The following is a 24,658-nucleotide window of genomic DNA, read 5'->3' as shown; positions in this document are numbered from 1 at the left end:
AGGCAGGAAAAACCAGCGAAAGGGTGGTTCAGAAATTTTGGCAGACATGAGATAGCAGTGTGCTTTCAAAGGTAGAGAACGAGCATAGGCGTACCCTAAATAACACTGAGTAGGGGGGGGGGGGTGGGTTTTTAAAACACCAAAAAAACGCGCCAAATGCTTTGTATCTATACATGTATGGAAAAATTCCAGAACAATTGGGCCATTAACTTGGGGTCATATTCGTCATACTTTGCAGCATTGCAGAGTAAAGTATTTTGAAATTGTAGAGATGTTACTGAGATGAGTGATGACACAAAACTTATTTTCGAGAGTGCAAATGTTTTCAACAATTGTATTTTTCCCATTATCTGAGATCTCTCTGTTAATTTCCACCAATTCAATCTCTTTACAATTTATCCTGAGATCAAGACTATGATCCTGCGCGATCTATCTTTAGCTAGCTAGCTCGCTCGACGCGACTCGATCGACTTACTACTATTAAACCATGGACTAGTAGGTCCATGATTAAACTTTGGACACGGCACGCTATCTAATTTAGACGTCAAACTCTAAATAACTCTTTAAGAATTTGGCAAAAATTATGAAATTCACGCTGAGTTGGTGCACTTCTTTTGTTGAAGTCTACCGGTCACCGTCCCTCTGACTCTGAGTCGCGTCTGTCCCGGGGTCTGGCCTGGTCAACATGTTGAACGTGCTTGCGGAGAGGAGTTGGGGAAACGTTCGGCCCTCTCAGGTGTATTGCGCCGAAGCTACCCGGCGGACATTCCGGTTGCAGTTGAGCAAGCACCGCGATGTTCAACGCATTCATTCCAGCGGAATCAATTCACTGGACATAGATCCTGTCGAGTTCAAATTGTGAGTACCGTACTAATAATATAAGGCTTTCTTTCCAGCAGTCCAGGGGCCCGTTTCATAAAACATTTGCCGCAGTGGCAACTCCCATTTTCTGCAGCAAATCTTTGTTCCTGCGGCAAAAAGTAAAACTACTAAAAGTAAAACCAGCGTCAAGTTTCCGTTTCATAAAAGTAAAAACTTTGCTGCAGAAAGCATCTGCGGCAACACCCACGGGTACATTACCACCGCCGTGCACAGGATAACCACTGGCACGGCACTTGCAATACGTTTATTCGTCTATTAGGCCTACCTATTTAAATTTTAATGTGCATGATGTGAGAAACTGAGATAAGCTTTGGATATGAAACTTACCAAACGATATGAAGCCAATTTCAATTCCTCTCTGACTCTGTCTTTCTGGTACTTTATGTCGATGATTTTTCTTGATGTCGAAGCAGGCATGGGGCCGATTTGCTCGTTCTCTCTATCTATAGTATTATTAGTCTATACGCACAGTCACAGAGAGGGCGCGCGATATTATTGAATAAACTTGCTTGTTTGCGTCGTTGACGTCAGATCAGCTGTACTGCTGGTTGCGTTCTAGGCGCTCCGCATTTTTTTCGCTGTTCACCGTTATTTTATGATGTAGCGCCATCAGCGATTATACGTGACATGCAACCTGTTGATTTTTTTGGTACGATTTCCTATTATGCGCCGGCGACTTGAATCTAGACTGTTCGATAGGAAAAATTCGCATTTCGATTGTTGTTTGCGTAATTTCCACCGCATTATTAAGGATCGGACGGAGTAACTGGCTGAGATTTGGAGGTAAGCGTTTAAAATCCATTTTTATAGATACGTTCGTGCTAATTTGTAAAATTAGATTACATTATCAGATTAAGATGACTAAATTTAGTATATTGTGAAGATTTAGGCGTGTTTCATATTCTCACATTCGTGTGATGAATGAAAACGTCAAAATTCATTATGAAATGACATGCGTTGTGCGAGGTTAGTATACTAACCTCGCATGTTGTGTGAGTGCTGCGGCAAATGACAATTTCTGCGGCAATATTTGACGCAGCTCAAGGAGCTGCGTCAAATGACAATTTCTGCCGCAAATATTGCCGTAGCAACAACACAGCTGTTTCACTAATCAAGAAAATGGCTGCAGCAGTGTTACTGTTGGCTTGCATCGATGAGGAGCAGGGTCCCCTACGTCGGCCTCGCATTTTCAGGGATAGGTCAAACCCCCTGGATCTCTATAATAATGACGACGAAATGTTAAAAAAGTACAGATTTAGAAGAGATGGAATCCTCGCGATTATAGCCTTTTTATAGGGAAATTAGAAGATGCCATTCGTCCCAACTCCAAAATTGGCAATAGGAACAAGGCGATACCACCGGCCTTGCAGGTTTTTATTGCCCTGCGATTTTTTGCTACAGGGTCGGTGCTTGACAGTAGTGGAACAATGCATGGGGTCAGCCGATCGACGACATGCCGAGTGATCCATCGTGTGGCAGGGGCTCTCTACAACAGAAAGCATGAGGTAAGAGTTATCGTTGCTCTTTTTTAATTATGGGTCGGTTGAAACTGTCGCACGGTTGCTTCTCAGCGGCGCTCGCTTCTACCTTCCCTGGAAGATGAGCGGTAATTTGCGCCGTCTTTCCCGTTCACGTTATTGACCGAGTAACGATAACCGAGGCTCTCAGCCGAAATTGCAGGAATTTAACAATGTTCACTAGTGTACGGTACCATAGATCTATGATAAAAATAAAAGTATGGAAATAAAGGGTATGTCATTTTTAGGCAGAAATCCGGCTTTACAACTTACAAATTACAGAATAGACCCGCTGCTCAGCTGCCGTTGACGATTCGATTTCGACGATTCATTATAGGCTTAGTTACAGTGCGTACGAATTAAATTTTCGCCAAATGGATTCAACGACGGTTGTTTCGTCGCGGATCGCATTGTAGTCAACAGCGCTCTCTAACTTAAAACAATTGTCAACATTCCTTTGTTCTTAGACTAATCGTGAGAAATTGGTAAACAACATAAAAAAATGAAGAAAAAAAAAAACAATGGCAGAGAGATTATGAACGAAGAAAATGCAAAACATACAGACAAATGAACGATCTTTTTTAAATAGAGTAGAGAAAACGTAAAGAAAACAATTAAGAGAAACAAACAGTACCAAAATGGAATTTATCTAAAAGTTATAATAAATTCAGAAAATATAATAAGCTGGAACTTTGTTTTTGTTTTTGTAATTTTGTTTTGGTAAAGGTAAAGAAAACATGAACTTAAAGATAAAGGGAGGAAAGGGTAATAAAATCATAATTTGTAAACAAATTTTCGGCATTACTCCTATGTATTAAGATCGCATGCTAATTTGTTTACAAATTATAATTTCCTCCTATTAAAGCCTCATTTATTATGTAATGAAATCATGTACTCCATATCATGTCTAAATATTAAATCTCATTTACTGCTTGCCTATAAAAAGGATCTATTTTGCAATCCTACATGCATATGAATTGAACGTATTTTCCAAAGTGAATTTATTAGTGTTGCTGAACAACTCGATATTGTGGGTTTGAGCAGGGATCCCTGGTTCGAGTGTCTCAAAGGTGAATTGTAGATCTATTCACACATATCCTAAAAATTAGTTAAAACCTAAAATAACATCCTCGAAAATTGTGTTAATGATGTAAAACAAAACATCATTTAAATTTAAGTTGATAGTTTTTAATTTCTTCACATTGTTACATTTTTACACATATTGAACCGTTTCACCAAAATATTACAAATAATTAAAATATTTTTCCTTTGACAGATTAATACTTTATCTATTCAAATCATATTATTTTCAACCTGGAGTACTCCTACCCCCCTAAGCTTGACTCATACATCCATACACCTACCAAAAAAAAAATCTCTCACAGTGAACACACATCCAAATTCAATCACAAAACATTCAAATACATGGGCTCCATGCATGATTAAAAAAAAATTGATGGGCAGCACAATGCATACGGAAGACATATTCACAAAGTTGTAAGCAAAGCAAGCACTTCATGAGCAATCTAGAAACAAGCCATTTTGGAAATGAAAATATAGTTTTGTGAAATAATGTAAAAAAACAACAACATGATATTCTATAACTTCCTTATCACTTTTTCAGTTTGTTTTTTCTTAGTTTTTTTTACTTTAAGGAGGACGTGTGGAGGGCCTTCCCATTTATTTGCACTCCATCCTACCTTCTGTATGCCAGTGTCCCAAGGCTCACATAAACACATTCTATTACTTTTCTTAATTCCAGTTTTTTTACTACAACTTAAAGACACAAGTTGTAAGTATGTTTGTTAAATTAATAATAAATATAATTCAATTGCGATCTTATTTATATAATTATTTTTCTGAACAATAAATAAAATAGATAGACATCGAGAACAAATGCACCAAAGTGCATGCTAGACAGTATTTACAAAATGAATACTTCTCCTCTTCTTTATATAATTATTTTTCTGAATAAATAAAATAGATAGACATAGAGAACAAATGCACCAAAGCTGCATGCTGGACAGTATTTACAAAATAAATACTTTTCCTCCTGTGACCTGCCAAGGAGAATCGAGACATGACATTCACAGAATGTAATTGATATAACTAGAGTACCACAATAGTCTGAATAACACTTCTTTTTTATTCATAACACCATAAAATGTTTCATAAAACAGGCATTTCTACTGTAAAGAAATGCAATATCAAATGTTATTTAAATATTTACAAAATCATTATAATTCTAATCCTAATAATAAAAAGAGAACAATGTTCAAAGGAAACAAAAGTAGCCTTAAAAATATCATTCAAATATCCTTTTCATTAAGTCTTAACCCTAAATAGACTGGGCTAGTTCAATGCCTATGAAGACTGAGGGGGGGGGGGGCTGATTCAGACACCTCCTTATGATCTCGGCCGTTGATCGCGATGAAAATTGGCACGCGCATCACCCATGGCATGTACTACAAAACTACAGGATCAAATTCTGCGAAAAATATTAATGCAAATTAATTATGCTAATTTATGCATAAAATCAAAAGTTTGCTCTAATCAACCAAATAATGCCCCTAAAATGCTAATATTTGGTACAGTCACTTTATATGAATCTGATCAAATCTACTAATAAAAAATTTCAAAATCACATTTATTTTATTGTTTTCTAAATTTCTTATGTATTTGTTTGTTGTTCAACTTTCTGTATTTTAATGTTTTTCAATGGAAATTGTTGGGGACTTTGACCATAAGATGGAATTAATTGGTTTTAATAAGTAAAAGGAAAAAATAATGATACATTAATGAATTTTGGCTACAAACACAATTTGCTTTGTATTTGTACACTATTTTTGAGCAATTTGGGGTCTGCATGCACTTACAAAATGTCGTGTCATTTTGGAGCTGCGTACCAAGGGGTCGCAATTTTGGTCTCATCAAGTTGCGTGAGAATTGAATGCAAAAAGTCAGTGAGTGACTCGGTCCAAAAATTTTGTGCGGCGGATTTATCACGAAAAATGTCGAGGCCCCCCCTCCCCCGTCTTCTTGGGGTTAAATTGCACTCACATGGACTCTAAACCTTGGGCAATATAGATGTTAGTAAAGACACTTCACATTGCTTCAAATGACAGTAACCGGCAAAACATAAACAATGAAAACAATATTAATAATAAAACATAAAAGTACAGTATAAACATATATAGATCAAGTTTAAATAGCACCAATATACCATACTCGAGTGTATAAGCTACATGGTATCATATTGTCACCCCAGCTGTAGCTTAGGTAATACATGTATGTATATGCGGTAAAGCATTCAAGCAATTAATTCCTACATACCATTCACCTCATCTTGGCAGATTGAAGCATAATGTAGATGAATTCTTTGCTGAAGAAAACATGACATCACTGGGATTCTAACTAACAACTAGACCATGATATAATAAAATGTAATAATTGGATCTAATAAATGGGTAGTCATGTAGTAGTTATAGTATTAAATGCAAAAATTAGGCATCATCATGATATAATTCATATTATCTCAATATTTATCTTTCCCGAGAAGAAAACTCCTTAATATTTCTTTCTTCTTTATACAGATTATCAAGTTTCCCTGTTCCGATGACGAGGTGACAGACCAACAAACAAACTTCTATAAGATCGCACACTTCCCAAAGGTTGTAGGAGCTGTGGACGGTACCCATGTTTACTTGCATGGGGCACCACTTGGCCCCGATGAACATGTGTACATCAATCGAAAAGGCAGATATTCTATCAACGTACAATTGATATGTGACTACAGATTCAAGATTACAAATTGTGTTGCTCGCTGGCCGGGGAGCACCCACGATAGTCGAATACTTCAGGTTAGTATAGGACAAAATCACACTTAAAGGATTATTTTGTAGGCAAGAATTTGTGCAGAACATTAAGTATATATACATAATTATAAGTAGGCCTACATTTCAAACAACTGTGTTTCATCACCAATAATAGTTACAGACTGTTGCATAAAAATAAAGTTCGGTGGTTTTATATTTTCTTGCTTCTTATACAAGTTGATGACCAGATAAACAATGCTTATATGAGCAGTTGAAAGCTTAATATAAATCATTTGGATTCAAATACACTTCTACTATTACATAAGAGATACCATTGATCCATTCACAAGGAAGTGTTACCTTCATTTATTGCATACCTTATTTTTAATCACCAATTAAGATCATTCAATCTTCCTTCTTATTTATAGAACAGCATTGTCGGACATGAGTTCATCAGAGGAAACCTCCATGGCATACTGCTTGGTGATTCTGGGTACGCTCTTCAACCCTGGATCATGACCCCTTTCCTAAACCCTACTAATCAGGCTGAGAGAGCCTTCAATCGGTGAGTGATAACATTCATCCCAACTTTTGTTGTCTCCTTGCTTTTCAGGTTTTAAAATTAATGCTTATTTCCAGACCTAATTTTCATGAAATGATGGCCTTATAATATAATATTCATATTTGTTGGAATGGGGGCAAACAGTGGCATAGTACCTATGTACTTGCCTCATGACCTTAAAATTTTGTCATATCTTGGTTCAAAATTATACCAAATGACAAAGTATAGTGAGATTCCTTGCTGATTCCTTTTTTTTAATTGATGTTAAATCTGTCATTAAGAACAATGATTTTACATTTTGAAAAGTTCAATAGATTTTTAACAAATCCTCTTTTTTGGAAAAAATAAGTACAGCGTGTATCCAACAGAGAAAGGGGGGGGGGGAGGATTGACATAGCTTGTATTAAAAAAAAACGTCAATCTCCCATGAAACAAGACCATTCATCTCCCTTGATTTTCAATATATTTTAAACATATTCCTAATTATTTTCTTTCTTCTTTAGTGCCCACAGTTCAACCAGAGTCCTCATTGAGCAGGTGAACGGGCAGTTGAAAAACAAGTTTCGTTGCCTTATCGGCCATGGCCTCCAAATGAGCCCTCTGAACGCCAAGGATGTTATCATGGCATGTGCAGTTCTGCACAACCTGAGCAAAGACCTTAACCAGCCTGAAGTCCCATTCCAACTAGTGGACAATGATGAAGATGAGATCCCTGATCCTCCTGATGGTGTGAATGGTCCTGCTACAAGGGCACAGATTGTTGCTAGTTTCTTTCAGTAGATATATGGCAAAGTGCTATGAAGTATTTTGGAAAATTTACATCAATCATTTTCATATTGGGACAGTATTCAAATCATTTCAATTAAATACGCTCGTCACGATGGGACGTATTGTGGTATCACGCTTGGTGTAAGTCCATCTGTCTGTCCGTTAACTTTTCCTTGTAAACACGATAACTTCAGTTTAACTTAACCAGGCTCATATAATTTGGTGTGTATGATACTAGCATGGATCCCAGGAAGCCTATCAATTTTGAGGTCAGAAGTCAAGGCCACAGTGACATGTTTTAATCTTACCCTTCTGAAGTCCTTGTAAACGAGATAACTTTACTTTAACTTAACCTAGGCTCATATAATTTGGTCTTTATGATACCAGCATGGATCCCAGGAATTCTTTTGATTTTGAGGTCAGACAATCAAAGGTGAAGTCACCACCTTCCACTTTTCTTACTTGACCAATAACTCAATTTTCCGCTTTACAGGCGGCGTATTATATGCTCGCCTTAGTGACACCCTTGTTTAATGTTATGGTTAATCTTTGTAAATGTACAAGGAATCAGGAGCTCTGAAAAATCTCAATTCATTCAATGTTAAAGCTTATGCAATATTGTGGATTTAGGCATTGAGTTGTGAAAATAGCCCCAGAAAATAAAACTTTAAAAAATGTTTTTTTTTTTTACTGATCCAAATTCTCCACACCAATTGACATAAATGGATATTTTTTTACATGAACATGTTGCACAGGAACTGTCTATTCCGCTTATTTTTCTTGGCCCAAACCCAATAGAATGGAACATATACATAATTTATGCTAAATTTCAGTCTTGTTTAGAAGTACATGAATAGAGATATTATATTATGTGACATCAGTGGCACCATCTTTTGCTCAATGAAAAAAAAATGTAGTACCTTTCCTATATTCAATTGAATTTCACACCATTTCCTTCTGGTAATATATCCAACTCCACTTTTTGTTGAAGTGGACTTGACCTTTTGACTATCATGGGCATTATACTATTGAAGTAGAGGATTCAACTTGAAGGAAACCATACCCCATTTACATGAATTGTGAAAGACAATATCACTTTGAGGCATTCTTGGTTATAGGAAAATTCTTGGTGCAAGATATAAGAGTAAAGACAAAGTGGAACATTCAAGAGTTTAATGATCATCAGAGTATGGTTTCCTTCTTGTACAGTATATTCAGGAAAAGTCCACCTTGGATTACCATTCTGGAAATGGTCCAGTCAGGAGATAGGCAGAATCAAAGTTTGTTTTTTTAATGCTAATTCAACCTTCTTTTAAAGCTATCAGACAAAATTATCTATTGCTTTGAGCTTGTTGGTATCAAGGTGGACATTTCATGAAATACACATTCAAACGTAGGCATGTTGCTACCATATGCACTAGATAATTTAAAGAGTTGTTGCCTTTTTCACATGACCCATAATCAAAATTGCCAATCTAAAAGAGATATCTCATTCCTGCCTGCATTCTTGTTGCAAGTGAATAATTTTGTCACACGGTTAAAGTTAAGTTGGAGGTGTATAGAGTAGGAACAGGCTTTTGATATACCAAAATTTTATGAAATCTATCATTATTTGTGACTATAAGGAAGCAGAACTCTTATGGTTCAATTGCATTTTTTATGTCTTAGGATTAGCAATGATACTAAGAAACAGAATTGTATAAGTAGGTACAGGGTTTTGATATATTGAAAGTAGGCAATTTTATGAAATCTTCCATCATTATTTGTGACTATATGGAAGCAACACTCCTATGTTTGAATGTAGAATACATGTACAGAGAAGGATTGCAGATTCCTACAGTTCCAATACTTCAAACGGGTTAACTGCATTTTTTCCTAATTTTTCTAAGGAATCTTCAATCCTTCTAAGAAACAAGTTTCGCTCTTCAGAGAGCGAAACTTGTTTCTCCAATAGTTGGATCCTCTCCTTCTCCAACTGTATTAGCTGGTCAGTTGAGGACTTGCTATTGGGGGTAGGATTGGTCTTAGCAGGATGAGTGGTCTTGGCAGGAGTGATCTTGGAAGTTGCAGTGGCAAAGTCAATTGTATTGGTGGTGATGGTGGCAGCAGTAGTGGTGATGGTTGCAGCAGTGGTGGTGGTGTTGGTGACCTCACTCCCCCTGCTGCCATGCCAGCCAATAATTCATAGGCCTTTTGTGTCCTAAACAGATTAAGCATTGAAATTTGATTACTTGTACATGTATGTCAATTAAAGAACACCAGTTTATTGATTGTACATCTCTTAGATAGCAGTCTAAGCATAGAATCAACTCGCACAGAGTAGTACCTTTTTCTATTTCAAACCTCTCTTAGGTTGCTCTTCTCAAGGCAAGGTTTTTTTTCTAAACATAACCAATCAATTAACTTAGACCACTCATTTTAGAATATATAGAGTGACATTTATAAAACCATCATCAAATTAAGACATTAACACTGTGAAGAGAAACTTGGATTTAATTGTCAAAATACAACCCTTACCATTTGGGTTGATCAATCAGATTCTATTCAGATAAAAAAAATCACATGAATTTCACTGTCGAATACCCCATTAAGATATGTTGAACTATCATTTCTACATACCCAAGTATGTAATTGCTATCAATATAGTAGATGTTGAATATTGTTTATGGTATGAGTGCCTGGTGATTCTATAGCACTTAGTTAGTGATGATTCACACAAACATGTATATTAGAAATGTTTGTATTGTCTCAATTAACAAAAAGAATATATTGTGGTTTGAAAATAAGATGAAGTAACATCAACTTCATAATAAAAGATAACACCATACCACACATTATGATGTACATGTATATCTGTTTGTATTTGACTTCATGACAGCAGGAAATGCAAGAATGCATCACTGAGATAAAGATGGATCATGTACATATACTAATGGAGAGAAAGTGTGAAAATGAGATGGATTTAAGAGATGACAACGCAAATGTTATAGTGACACAGATGGCCCCGCTTAACGCAATCAGAAATTCATTCGGTATGATTGAACTTAATATCGTGCAGAAACCAATACGCATAATGATCAAATTTAGACCTTTGAACCAACTCGCATATATAATGAGCTGTGACCTTTGACCTGCGGACTCCGAATATGAACTTAGCCTGTATTTTGGTGTCATCTACCTACACCCCAGTCTTTTAAATAAGTTGAATATTTCATAAGTTATCATGCCGAAACCAACTCGCATATTTAATGAGCTATGACCTGCAGACTCCGAATTCGAACTTAGCCTGTATTTTGGTATCATCTACCTACACACCAAAGACTTTTAAAATCCATTAAATATTTTTCGAGTTATTGCGCTGAAACCAAGTGGGGGGACGGACGGACAGGGGCAACGCTTAATGCCCCCTCCGGACTTTGTCTGCGGTGGCATAAAAATCTTTGTTGTAATTTTATGGATCACTAACGGAATTATATATCAATGATTATCCCCAAATACCAAGGTATTGTCATGTAGTGATTGTATAAGTCACTACATAGTCTAGACTTCATAATGTATATAGTCCCAATGTAAGAACCATCCCTTTAATGTCCATACCCCCCAATCATATAACAAAGAACTTCCTCTCCCTTCCCAATAATTTAATCCCCCTTTTGTCCTATACCCAAACCCTTGGATTACAGTATAATTTGTGTCAATCCTTGATTATCAACGGCAGAGATCATGGGGGGGGGGGTTGAATCAGCCCCCCCCCCCGATTTCTTAGGCATCAAAATAGCCCAGTCTATTTAGGGTTAAATATCAAACATTGACAAAACATATTTTATAATTTCTGATTTATTTACTTTAACTTCTGAAAAACAAAACAAGGTGTTGAAATTTAATCAGTCTTATTTCATAAACGAAAAAGTGCAAAAAAACATATGTACATTATGGGACTATACATATTTTTCAGAGGTTGAAAATCTCTAAATGTCCCATCCATAAGATATATTGGACTTGCCCATACATACTTGAAAGGAACTTACTTGGATCCCTGCTTCTGATGATTATCAAAACCATCCACGCAAGCTTGACTAAGGACGTCAAGGATCATGTATCTGGGATTGATTGGGGGCATTGGTCCTCCTCCTGATAATGAAAATATAGAGCGTAATGTTTATTTTATGAAGTAAGTAAAGAGAGTGATTCTGAAATTTTAAGTACATACAATCTACCGTATGATGAAAGACAATTTCATTTTTATGTATAAAAAAATAAAATAAAAAAAATTATATTTATTATTTTGTTTTTGGGTAACAAGGTGGTTTGTGAGCCACCAGTCTCGCCTGATTTTGTGATCAATAAAATATGTAATATGATGCATGCTCACTGAAAGTTACTAGAAAATTTAATTAAAAGATACAAGAATTTTTAGAATACAGATTTTCTTATAACTCTGAAGATAAAAGAATAGTTTTCTTGAGACAACATTCAGAATACTGCCCCTGGATAGAACCTTCCCTGACCACTTATTGGTGGTCTTGGGGTGACATACACACGTAGGGTATGTTTTGCTTCCTATGAAAAAGAGCAATTGTCATTTTGAGCGTTGTATTTTCCACCAAAGATTGAAAACACGTTAAACATTTCTTCAAATGGTCAATAGGAAATTCGTTTTTGTTTTACCTGTTAAAGTGTTATATTACTTTGGTCTCGGTATTTCCTTGCACGGGACGCCATTTCATTCCAGGACAGGCGTATTTCTGCACCTGTCCTAGAATGAGAGCTTCCTTGTGCTGCCAAGCAGGCGACAGCTCTCTCCCAGGCCTCATTCTTACGCTGTTTAACCTTTGAAGATTGAAAATAAATAAAAAAAATGTCAATCGTAAATTTCTAATTGAAGAATAGAAAGGAGTTATGAAAGTAAGATATGAGAGCTTGACACAAACACTTTAGAGCTATTTTATTGTTTCATTCATAAATGTACGTAAGCATTATAAAATCAAACTTGAGGCAGTTAACTGCTATCTCCCTGATAAAATCAACCCTGTGAAAACATTGGCACTGAAATGAGCATTATTTACCATGACAATCAACTATTCCTGTATCCCAGTAATTGACCACCATGAGAATGTTACTGTCTACATTACCTTTTCAGCACCTGTCTAGGCATACCTTATGGGATGTTCACCCTGACCAAGTTTCATTGTAAAAATGGCAGAAAAATAATACCAAGATTTGAGAGAAATCCATCAAAGGTGGAAAAAGTTATTAGAATTCTAATTTGTAATGTCTATGTATCTTGAATTAAACTCCATACCTTCTGCCCTGGATGCTGGCCTTTGCCAAAAAGATCAGCAGAATTACTCCTAACAAAATTGCACAAGAGTCTGACTTCATCTAGCGAATAGTTGCCCCTACGTCTCTTTACTTCAGACCTGACAAATGCAAAAAAAAATTATTTTGTGAAATCATTATTGCCACCCTGTTGAAATTACATTGTAAAAGCTACATCAAGATCTCAGGTTTCATTTGCTTTAACCCTTCCTAGGGGAGAGGCACACATCAAGCCACCTTAACATTAGTAAGTCATTAAAAGATGACGTTGTCCTCATCGCTATTGTCAGCAACATCTGGAAAGCTGTATTCAATTATTTATTAATTTCTGTTTTCTTTAGACAGGGTGGTCTCTTCAGTACATAAAAGCTGATTTTCGAGAGAGCCCTGTACATATTAAAAAAAATCATGATACAGTGTTGAACAGTAAAAGCAATGAAATAAGATTAAAAAGAAAAACTACATGCTATGTATTCCTCTAGCTCACGAGAATGGTCTTGATGCCCTTTTAAATATTATCAAGACTCAAGCAGGGTTGGCGGATTTAAATCATGTTGACTAAAATTGTGATTTAAATCCTAAATTAGATCACTAAGATCTTTTTCATATCGTTGATTTAAATCACTTCCTTTGAAACATTGGTAATTTTTTGTGACAGTTTTATTTTTTTTTCTACTCAATAGAAAAATATTTTATCATATTCATTTCATGAAGACATGAATAAGTGCTTCATATCTACTCAGAACAATTGAAATCAATTAAATAAAATCAGGTTAATCTTGCAAAACCAAAGATGTGTATGTAGCCTACATGCATAAGCAGTTCATACTTACATAAAGACCCCTAATCCCCTAAACTGGACTTACACATATTTTCTTGGTGAAATTTCTTTGTACAATGTAGATAGTAAAACAAAGTTCTTGTTTCTTTATATCAAAATCCAAAAGTATTTTTAGAGGACAGTTTAAAAAAAAATTATTTAGATCATTCACATGAACTTCTTTTGCCGTTCATCAAATGGAAAATGAATATTTCTTCTTATAAAACTAATGCGTTTAACAATGAAAAGAAATACGAATGCAGTTAAAGTCACAATCTGTTGCTTAAATTTCTTTTAAGTCACAGTTGCAGTTGGCTCAAGTACAAATATTGACAGAAATTTTCCATATCGAGTGAGGTTTATAAATACAAAACACACACACACAACATATTTTATTTTGATCAGGAAACTGATCAAATTAAATTTTCATGTAAATTTGAAAAATATATCATGAAAAATTCATACGGTATTTTTTTACACCATAACTGTTTCAGAGAGGTTTGAATCCAAGTTCCAACCGGAAGGAAGAAAAAGACAACAAAAGAAGGGGGTTTTGGAGAAGTATTTTTTTTAATAAGTGGAGGGGACATACATTTGTAAGTCTTTCCCTAGACTCTAAATATTTTCATGAAAAAAACAAAGTCTAACTTTGTTAGTTATTTTGTTCACCAACTGACAAAGTCTCAAAGTCCAACCATGCCTGGCTGGCCTTGGCAGCTGTCTTTGCTTGGGTCTGGAGATTCTGGGCACTGGCTTGCCTTGTCCTTGGCTTGGTCTAATAGTTAGACTCTAACTTAATTGGAAAATCTAACGTTAGTTGTATTCAAGTCCCGCTTCATCTAGACAGTAAAACCGTCGTTTCTGGCCTGGGATTTATTAAACAATTTCTGACATTTTGCTATCATCCCCATTTCATCTATGGTAGTACGTTAGTGCGAGCCCGCATGTGCAATCATGTCGCCCAATTTAGGCCTAGATCTAGTATAGTCTTGTCTACATTTTTTAATATTTTTTTTAGCCTTATGACTTATGTCTAGATCTAGATGACATTGATTATATCATCTTGAACGATGGCCCACTATTTTCGTTAGACTCTAGTCTAATCTTTCTTTTGATACTGCACAGATTCCAAGAAAAAATCAAAAATATATGTTACCAATGATTTATTCCTTATTTTGAAAAAAAAACGATCCGAAAATCAGGTTTCTGCCAAATGTTAGATCTAACATTATTGCTAAAATAACTAATGTACTTTTTCTTTACCGTACGGGCCAACAACACTTCTTCACTTCAGTCTAACTTTACTTTAGACAATTATTGGTGAGTGGAGCCAACGCAGTTCAGCGGAACAACCAAATGGCAAATACAAAGACTGATGCTTTGGCTACAGGCTTCATCATGATCCATGACCACATCACATCACACATCAATTTCGGTTCACAGTCATTGACACAATGACACAAAACTCAGACTCTAAGTCAAAAAGGTAAAGACAAGTCACAACATCAATTATTGCCAGTCATTGCTGCAAGTTTGCAACAAGCAAAGTCAAACTCAAGTCAAAGACGAAAGAAAAAATAGCCCAGATTGAAGTCACACAACCTCCAACACATCACGACTGAATATATAATTTAGTCAATAAACTCTGGAGAAAAAGACAGAAAGGCAAGGCCCGCTCTCGACCTCTCACAATCAGACTAATAAAGTCTTTCGCTTTCGCTACTATATCTATCCCGAAGCTCGGGGGCAGCGACCACACAGCGACCCGTTGACGTCTCTAAGACATCTCCGGGCAAAGTGCAATTTCAACTCGAACACAACGATGAACACATGACAATACCATCAATGCATGCATACGGGAAGTGAGTTTTCGTATTAATTTATCAAATAATGTATTACTTGAATAAATGCAATGATTAAAAAGTACTTACATCTTCGATTCAAGCTTTTATGAAATTTCACCACCAACAACATCTCTCGCAGACGTTAATGCGTGTGCAGCAAAACCTTGAGCACGAGAGCATATCAGGCTTGTTCGCGAACTATTTTTCAGATATTATTTTCGATAACAATTTGTCATAGCTTTTATGAAACGGATAAAAAAAAATTGCAACTATGACAAGTTGCAATTGCAATAACAAGATTTGCCATAGATATGGGAGATGTTACAATTGCAAGTCAAAAGTTTTATGAAACGGGCCCCAGATCTCAATCTATATTATTGGCTGCAGCTGATAGTGATACTGGTAGAGTATTATGTATAGAGGTGCACGGCCAATAATATATGGGAGACTATTGTGCACGGCCAATATGGGAGACTATCTATCTCCCATGGCCATTAGCCTGGAGGCTTCTGGGGAGTAAAAGTCATCTACTATACGTAGGCTTACTCCCATGAAGCCTGGCACGGCAAAGCATAGGCCCACACGAAGGAGAGTATTTGGAGACAACAATGTTGCTCCAAAATACTTGATTTGTTTAACTTGCATGCTTATCACACAATTTTGTAAATGCCAGGCTTCATGGGAGTAAGCCTACATATAGTAGATGACTTTTACTCCCCAGAAGCCTCCAGGCTAATGGCCATGGGAGATAGATAGTCTCCCATATTGGCCGTGCGCAATAGTCTCCCATATATTATTGGCCGTGCGCCTCTATACATTATACTCTACCAGAATCAAACTCGAGGTCATAATTTGTAATACTTCGCAGCACTGCAGAATGAAGTATTCTGAAGAGGTAGAGGAGTTTAAAAAGTTGGTCAACAGATTATTTTTGGGTAATTGCTTTGTTCACCTCAAGATCTGCTGTTTGAGTGCAGATGATTTGAAAAGTCAGCTGTTACTCGTAACTGATTGCTCACCTGTTTACTTATTGTGACTTCAATGCACATGACGTGAAATATGCGCAGATAGGACTGCGCACAAACATAACTGGGAAACGTCCTTATTAAACACCTTTAACTAGGCTTCAATGTCCACTTGGCAATGCTTGGTGCTTGCAGAAGATTCAGGGTGCCCTGACTGAAGACTCTGAAGGGACAGCATGCAACACATCATCGGAATATCATGTCGCTGGGAAGTTACACAAACACATGTCACTCCACTGAAGCCAGAACCAGAACTAACTTGAACTATCCCTACTAATTACAGGCCTAGTGAAACAACTAAGGCTCCAATGCATAGGAATAATTAAATTAAGACACAATGCAATGGGATGTCATTCACACTGACACTCACAGGTGCAGTGGTCATCAGAGTAACCGTTCACATAATACAGTACAAGAGAATAGTGTCAAGCACTACACAGTCTTTAATCTTCTCAATAGATACCTGTATGATCATTATTTTATTTTTCATCTTTTTACTATTATCAAGAGGAATCAACACCTGCAGATATTTTAATTTGCATTTTATCATTATTGTAAAAAAAAGCTTTTAACAAAAAGAATGTGACTTTCATTATTAAAACAAATGTGAAACTCCAAAGAGCTCAGTTTTCTTTATACATGTACCATACCAGTATTCCTATTCATTTGTGGATGTGGCTGTGTACTATGAAGAGCATTTAATGGCATTCCACTGTGATCTGAAAAGTTCATTACCTAATAAAGCATTTTTTTTCTTTCAGTATGCTGTCAGGAGGGGCTGATGGAGTGATTGCAATCTACGACCTTGAATCTATCCCAGAAGTCAAAGAGTTTACTTGTGAAGCAGTGTGCACTGTTGGCAGGTGAGACATCTATCATTTCTTTTCTGGTGGGTGTTTCATAAAGCTGTTAGTAAGTTTAGAATGACTGGTGATGCTTTGTTGGAGTAAATCATTTGCGCCAAATTCCATTGGTGTGGATTTAGTTGCTAAGAAGGGATCATCAGTCGTTGGTAGAGTCACTCATAACTTACGTTGAGTTTCATGAAACACATACCTGGGCTGTCAAAACTTTGTATCTTGGATGTGAAAATTTCAAGGGCAGCTCAGAAAAAGCTTGATATTAAAATTTATGAGTGACATGAGTACATTGTAGCAACCACCTTTTGCCTAGAAATAGTTCACTGCAGGATTGATGTGACCGTTTTAAGACAATTTAAGTTTTCAACCATTTCAATATTTATAAAATTACATCTTTGTCTGATCTTCCCTCAAAATTTTTGATTTTGAGAACTACAAGATTTTAATAGCCTAAGGTTTGATTTGAATATCTGTGTATTACAAGAGGATCAGTAAAGTTACACTTACGTTCAGTGCTCTTTAAATTTGTTTTGTGTCTTGACATTTCTGCGAATTGGGCCCTATCACTCTAATACTAGTGATTTTTTTGTTTGATTCTCACAATTACGCATTTATAATGATGATATAAAAAAAGTCATACAATCAATAGGTTTTGTGTTTATGAACTTCGTGTATCTATTAATTTTGTATTCTTTAAACAGGGTAGCCCCATCCATAGCAAAATACCGTTTTATTGGGGTCCTGTACATGTATAGCATTGTTACAAACCTCCATTTTGCTTTGTCATAGATCCAATCGACATGTTCACAAACACAGCGTGGAGACAGTCCAGTGGTATCCCAGAGATACTGGGATGTTCACATCTAGTTCCATGGATACAACCCTTAAGGTCTGGGACACCAATGCTCTGAAGCCTGCTGAGCGCTTCGTCCTGGGCAAGGGAATCTACAGCCACCATATGTCCCCCGTGGCTAACAAACATTGCCTGATAGCTGGTTAGTACCTTTTTGTTTGGTATCCAAGTCCTATATTTTTGTATATACCTGTATAAATGATATTTTCCAAAAAAAAATTTTAAGTAGGATTGCTTATGCCATATATACAGGTGTATTAATGATATTTTTCCTTTTTTTTTTTTATAGAAGGATTGCTTATGCCATATAGTTTATATTATAGTATATTGTTATTGTTTTATTCATGCATTTTCTCTGATAGGTGTTATATAAAACTGTAAAGTTAAACATGACTTCACATACAACTTTAGGTGCAACTGGAATATATTCTTGGGTGCTAAGAATTTATATAAAGTTTACATGTATGTATTTGATCACAAGATAGAATTACCAGTCATTGATAAAGTCAACTGTAACTTCTGAACAGCTTTTATTAAGTTCCTTCCTGGTACCAGACTTGTGTGTTTGACCACATTTTCATGTAGCGTAACATTGATGCACCAGGGGAGCATTTCATGAAAAGACCTGTCAGACATTTTATGTGACAGTTATCATGGTAACAGTGCCTCTCAGCCAATCATTATCAAGGAAAGTTGTCAGACCTGACAACTTGTCAGATGAAAATGTTCATGAAGTGCTCTTCTGAACATTACACAGCACAGACCCCATTGTTATGTGTACTCCACAACAAGCTAGACTAATGTAGGTAAATCAGTTGCAAAAAAAAAGCTTGAAACGCTCCACTTCACATATTGGCTCATGTCTGCATTTGTGAATGAGGATGGTCTCATAAGGTTTTGGGGTTATTTTAAGTTCAAAGGTCACAGAGGCAGTATACAAATTATTTTGTTCTCCTTATTATCAAATATTTGACTCATTGACGGATATTAGAATGAAATTTGATTAGATTTTAGTTTGGCAATGTCAAAGGTCTTAGAGGTCATTACAAACTAAAAATGACAGCTAGATGTGTATATTATTTTTTCATCTTGCAGTGTTATTGGCATAAATTTGTACTATGTGCAGTTGAGATTCTTGTCTGATAGACAGTTGAAGCAGTGTATGCTCAGGCTACATTGTCTGACACTTCAACTTACATCCTGCAGAGTTACAAGGCTTCGACTTTGTGAGCCAACGGTCTTCTAAAGATTTCTTTTTTCATTTTCACTTGGTTTGATAACAGTTGGAACAATAGATGCTCATGCTTCACTCTGTGACCTGAAGTCAGGTTCATCAACACACATTCTGAAGGGTCACAAGGCTTCGGTGGTGTGTGTCCAATGGTCTACAAAAGATGAGTTCTTGTTGGCAACAGGCAGGTGAGTTCTTGGTTAATGCCACTGCCGCACCGACTCGAGACTGACCAATTCTATCGTGATATTTCCAATGTATCGGTTTTGAGCAGGTTTAGTTGGTGTGACTAGTATTTCTCATTAAAGCTGATATCATTTTTAGTGAAACAGACATCAGCATTGATTTTTTACTGGTCCCATATTTTACAATTTGATATTGATACCCCCTTCCCTTCACACATCAGTTTACACAGAATGTTAGGCTGATCCTGTCAAAGATATATTTTCAAGTTCATGAAGATTTCATTGAACATTGCTATAGGTTCATGGTTTCATTGAAATTCATGCCTTTTTGGTTTTAAACCCAATTTCATTTCATATTGATATTCCTTCCTGATCTTTCATCAGCCGGGACAATAAGATTCTATTGTGGGATATCCGGCAAGCCAAAGGGAGTCTGATGTCACTTGATCAGCACAATGGTGAAGTGGTCAAAGGATCCTCCGCAGGTAAGGTCACTTTCAAGATAACAAAATGTTTTATAAAAAGAGTTATCCATAAATGCTAGCTGTGGTAACAATGTCAAAGTGAGTTTGAACAGAATGAAATAGAATGACTGGCCACATATGTGCCAAGTGTTTGTGGTAGACAAGGCATAATTGCTTAGAAATTAGCAAAATAAGCATGGCATTCCTGCCGGATGATGGCTCTTTTTGCAAGCAGTAACGAGACACTGTTCGATATGTGTTTATGTCATTGGTGATTATCAGTGTAATTATTTTTCACCCTAGTTTTCATCGACTTAAAACGAAGTATATGTGGTTGCAGCAAACAATTACTTCATGAGAAGGTCTTTAAAAGTAACCATAACATCTGGTTCCTTTGCATTAACCTACACGAAGCTTTGTGAAATCATGAAAGTTGGAACTGATGCATTGCTGAGCCCTCTTGGCCTTTTAAAGGTCAAGTCCACCTCAGAACAATGTTGATTTGAATTAATAGAGAAAAATCAGACAAGCACAATGCTGAAAATTTCATCAAAATCGAATGTAAAATAAGAAAGTTATGACATTTCAAAGTTTCGCTTATTTTCAACAAAATAGTTATATGAACGAGCCAGTTACATCCAAATGAGAGAGTCGATGATATCACTCACTCACTATTTCTTTTGTTTTTTATTGTTTGAATTATACAATATTTCAATTTTTACGAATTTGACGATTAGGACCTCCTTGCCTGAAGCACAAAATGTTAAAATAATGGAATTCCACGAGTTCAGGGAGGAATGAAACTTCATTTCACATGACAATGACGAGAAAATAAAAATATTTCATATTTCATATAATACAATACAAAAGAAATAGTGAGTGAGTGATGTCATCAACTCTCTCATTTGGATGTAACTGGCTCGTTCATATAACTATTTTGTTGAAAATAAGCGAAACTTTAAAATGCCATAACTTTTTTATTTTACATCCGATTTTGATGAAATTTTCAGTGTTATGCTTGTTGAATTTTTCTCTTTTTATTCAAATCAAGTTTTTGTTGGGGTGGACTTGTCCTTTAAAGGTGAATGCGAACCATCAACTCACTTCAACTGTATAATAACTCCTGTTATTTTTTTGTATTGCATTAGAAAGCTGGGAGGAATTCTGTGTGTCTGTGCAAGTGTATATCTCTCTTATTCCAAATGCTCTCAGCTTTCATGTCCCTGTACATGTATGCAGTATAAATCATTTTTCTTCAAAGGATTTTTTTTATTTCTCCTTTATACAGTTAGTACGGCACATAGCGGTCATGTTAATGGACTTTGCTTCACAGAGAATGGTCTTCACTTAGTCAGCTGTGGCACGGATGATAGGGTTAGACTCTGGAACACTATGAATGGCAAAAACACTCTGGTAAGTTAACCCAATCAGTGCTGGGATCAGCCAAATCATAGGCTTATTTTCACTTGGGTCTATAAGCAGTTGATCTAGATTAGATAGCACATGGTCAGCTGCGGATCCATTATTTTCCAAAAGGGTGGGGGGGCACATTTTTCAGAGGAAAAATCTGACAAGCCAAAAAAGGGTTTTTAACCCCAAATTAAGGACATTTCATCCACGATAAAAGTTTGACAAGCAAAAAAAAAAAAAAAAAAGGTCTTCTCTTCTGTTTTAAAGGCATTTTTACATTACAAATGTTAATTGTGCCTCTCAAAAGTGAGTGCACGGGCTGGCTTTGCCCCCTGGATCCACCAGTGCACATGGTCTTATTTCCACTTTGCTCAAATTTTCACTTCGTGAAATGAAATTTGATTCATTAGCAATTTATCCAACCATATAAACACGATTATATTGGACCTAGTTGATATTAGATAAAGTGGTGAATATATTAAATGGCAATTAAACCAGATGGTATATGATGAACTGGTTGTAGACAGACTAGGATAATACTGTGTGTGTGATGTGACCAAACAGATGGAAGATGAATGGTTTGCATCAATCAGCATTTTGTCATGAAGAAACTCATGATTATTTTGGCATAACTTTTAGCACATTTTTTTATTTTTTTTTAAGGCCAAAATATAATACAAAATTTGTCATGATTGTAAGGTAATTCTTTATTGATGGATTGTGGGAGTAAAAGTTTTACCTTATCTGATAAAAGCATATTTTTAAGAACCTATATCAATGGTGTTAAAAAGAAAATGTACCCCAATTAATATACATATTTAGTTAAATATATTGAACTGGAGAGTACTTGGCATTTCTATTTTGATATTTCTTTTGATATGGTAACTGCCGGTTAAAGCATGTTTCATGAAAATCCTAGAAAGCTATATAGATTAATTCAACTTCAAAGCACTGTAACTTATGGTGGCCATAAAGGGGGGGGGGGGGGGTCATCCAAAGAAGAGCAAAATTGCTTTCAATGGATTATGCAATGTGTCAGTTGCATTAATATATTAGTGCATAAATTATCTTTTGCTAGGCATACTTGAAGCCCCTAGTAAGAACTTACATTTACTCTGAGAATAGCACAAAAACCAAATGGGTTTTAGACAAATATCGTATCATGAAAATATTTTTCAAAAAAGTAGCATCTTTCAGTCATTACTAAAGGCTAAAGGGTTTGTGTTTGTTCATTCAGTATTCCCATCTTCCTCTTTCTTTTTAAACTTTTCTTCAGATCAATTATGGAAAAGTGACTAATAGCATGCGTAAATGCATTGAGATCTGCACATCATCCAGCGTCCATCCCGACGTGGTGTTTATCCCAAGTGGGAGTGACATCGATATGTTTGATGTATTCAGCGGGGAGACGGATATCACCATGAAGGGCCATTACAACAATGTCAACTGCTGTGTGTTTCATCCTCTCTTCCAGGTTCGTACTAGGCTTTTTCACTTAGGGGCCACTGCACAAAGCCTATTGACTTTGATTGGCACGATTGATCGTATTATTGATTGTAAAGTTGATTTGCAAAAGTTGATCGCACTGTTGATTTGTATTATTGATCTTACCATTGATTCGCGGTATTGATCGTACAGTAAATTTGTATGATTTATTGTTCAGTTGATTTGTGTATGACTGAATGGTACATTTGATTTATGCAATTGTTCATACAACTGATTGTTATTATTTGTTTGGCGTCACCTGTGCCTGGGAGGCAAAAAGCGAACTGAATCACTGTGACCCGCAGATCTCTCCTCCCGAAATAACTGATTGGAGGTGTGCAGGTGGACCACTACACCGGGGTTTTCCCCTACTCTTATGTGAATAGTGCATTGGTTTCCTATCATGCAAAGGTGGTGACTCTCTACAGGGGGCCTCTATTTAATGTCATATCCGAGGGACAGATGTGTATGATTGATTGCAATAATGATTACAATAATCAGCCCTATGATCAAGTGCTATGCTTTTTGATACGGGGTCCTGGACAGGAATTATTTCATATCATTTAGTATAATCTTTCCTTCTTGAAATTGGTAATAACTATGTTTTGTAATATAATGCTTTCTTGATGATATAGCTAAATTTTACCATTGATGGCATTGGTCATCATGTGCAATTGATTGCACCAATATGAATGATAGATCGCTGAGCTTTGTGTAATAAGTCCCATTTTCTTCTAGGCAAATTCCAGTATTTGCAATAAGCACAAATTGAAAAGGAAGCTTTGCTAGTTCATGTAACAACTGGGGACCATTTAATGAAAAAATATAGTCAGTGAACTGGCAACTCTTATAAGCTACTGGAATCCTTGAAGCTTATTCGCTGAGAACTAATCTGCAATTTTTTCATGAATTGCTTTTCTGCAAAGAATGTTTGTTTCGTAGACACTATACCACAAATTGTTGACCTGTGATGATGATGATGATGGTGGTGGTGTTGGTGGCGATGATGATGATAATGGTGATGTAATGGTAATGATGATGATATGATATGGGTTTTAGTCTCCATGCTATTTTACAATAGCAACAGTTGATAGCTAAGAGGGGCCAAATGTGACAGAGCTTTAGCTGTATATGTTTGATATATTCCATTACTCTTTTAAAGGTAAGAGGAGCATTGAATATGAATATTTTTGAAAATTTTGAAGGAGGTTTACAGCGGTGGAAATGACAGTAACATCCTCATCTGGGAGCCTGATATGGGTCATATTCACTTTGAAGAACCACTGCCAAAGAAACAAGTAAGATCTTTTTTTAAAGAATCTGTAAATGAGTTTTATTGACAGAGTAATAATCTTGTGTATATTTATGTCTGTATTTTATGTTTTTCAGGGCCACTTAGTATAATAGTATTTTTATTTTAATCACTGATTATTTTGTCTTGTACACTAAATATATGAATAAATAAATTCACATTTTTCTCCCCCAAAATTATCTTAAATATCACCAAACATAATAATCTATTGCAGAATAACTCTTTATGGTTGACTGATTGACTTCAATGTACAATCGAATATGAAAATCAGTTGTATTGTTGAACATATGAAATTGTTTTTTTATT

General features: G+C 36.0%; 2 protein-coding genes across 2 annotated transcripts in view; both read left to right on the top strand.

Moving 5' to 3' along the window:
* Positions 1-422: 422 nt before the first annotated feature.
* LOC135155886 (DNA excision repair protein ERCC-8-like) overlaps positions 423-24,658 on the top strand; it is a 29,869-nt gene continuing 5,633 nt past the window's right edge. The window contains exons 1-8 of the mRNA XM_064106177.1: positions 423-858; positions 17,314-17,415; positions 18,202-18,407; positions 19,549-19,684; positions 20,066-20,166; positions 21,434-21,558; positions 22,832-23,029; positions 24,246-24,338. Of these exons, the coding sequence (XP_063962247.1) occupies positions 686-858; positions 17,314-17,415; positions 18,202-18,407; positions 19,549-19,684; positions 20,066-20,166; positions 21,434-21,558; positions 22,832-23,029; positions 24,246-24,338 (1,134 nt within the window). The 5' untranslated portion in view covers positions 423-685. The remainder of the gene's footprint in view (positions 859-17,313; positions 17,416-18,201; positions 18,408-19,548; positions 19,685-20,065; positions 20,167-21,433; positions 21,559-22,831; positions 23,030-24,245; positions 24,339-24,658) is intronic.
* Positions 2,244-8,828, top strand: LOC129284265 (putative nuclease HARBI1). Its single transcript, XM_064106179.1, has 4 exons — positions 2,244-2,387; positions 5,993-6,259; positions 6,643-6,779; positions 7,280-8,828. Exons 1-4 carry the CDS (start codon positions 2,310-2,312, stop codon positions 7,554-7,556), a joined length of 759 nt encoding a protein of 252 aa, XP_063962249.1. The 5' UTR covers positions 2,244-2,309; the 3' UTR covers positions 7,557-8,828.

This window comes from Lytechinus pictus, chromosome 11 (genome assembly GCF_037042905.1).
Source record: "Lytechinus pictus isolate F3 Inbred chromosome 11, Lp3.0, whole genome shotgun sequence".
NCBI lineage: Eukaryota > Metazoa > Echinodermata > Echinoidea > Temnopleuroida > Toxopneustidae > Lytechinus > Lytechinus pictus.
Note: the sequence above shows the minus strand (reverse complement) of the source record. Positions and strands in the feature narration are given on the sequence as shown.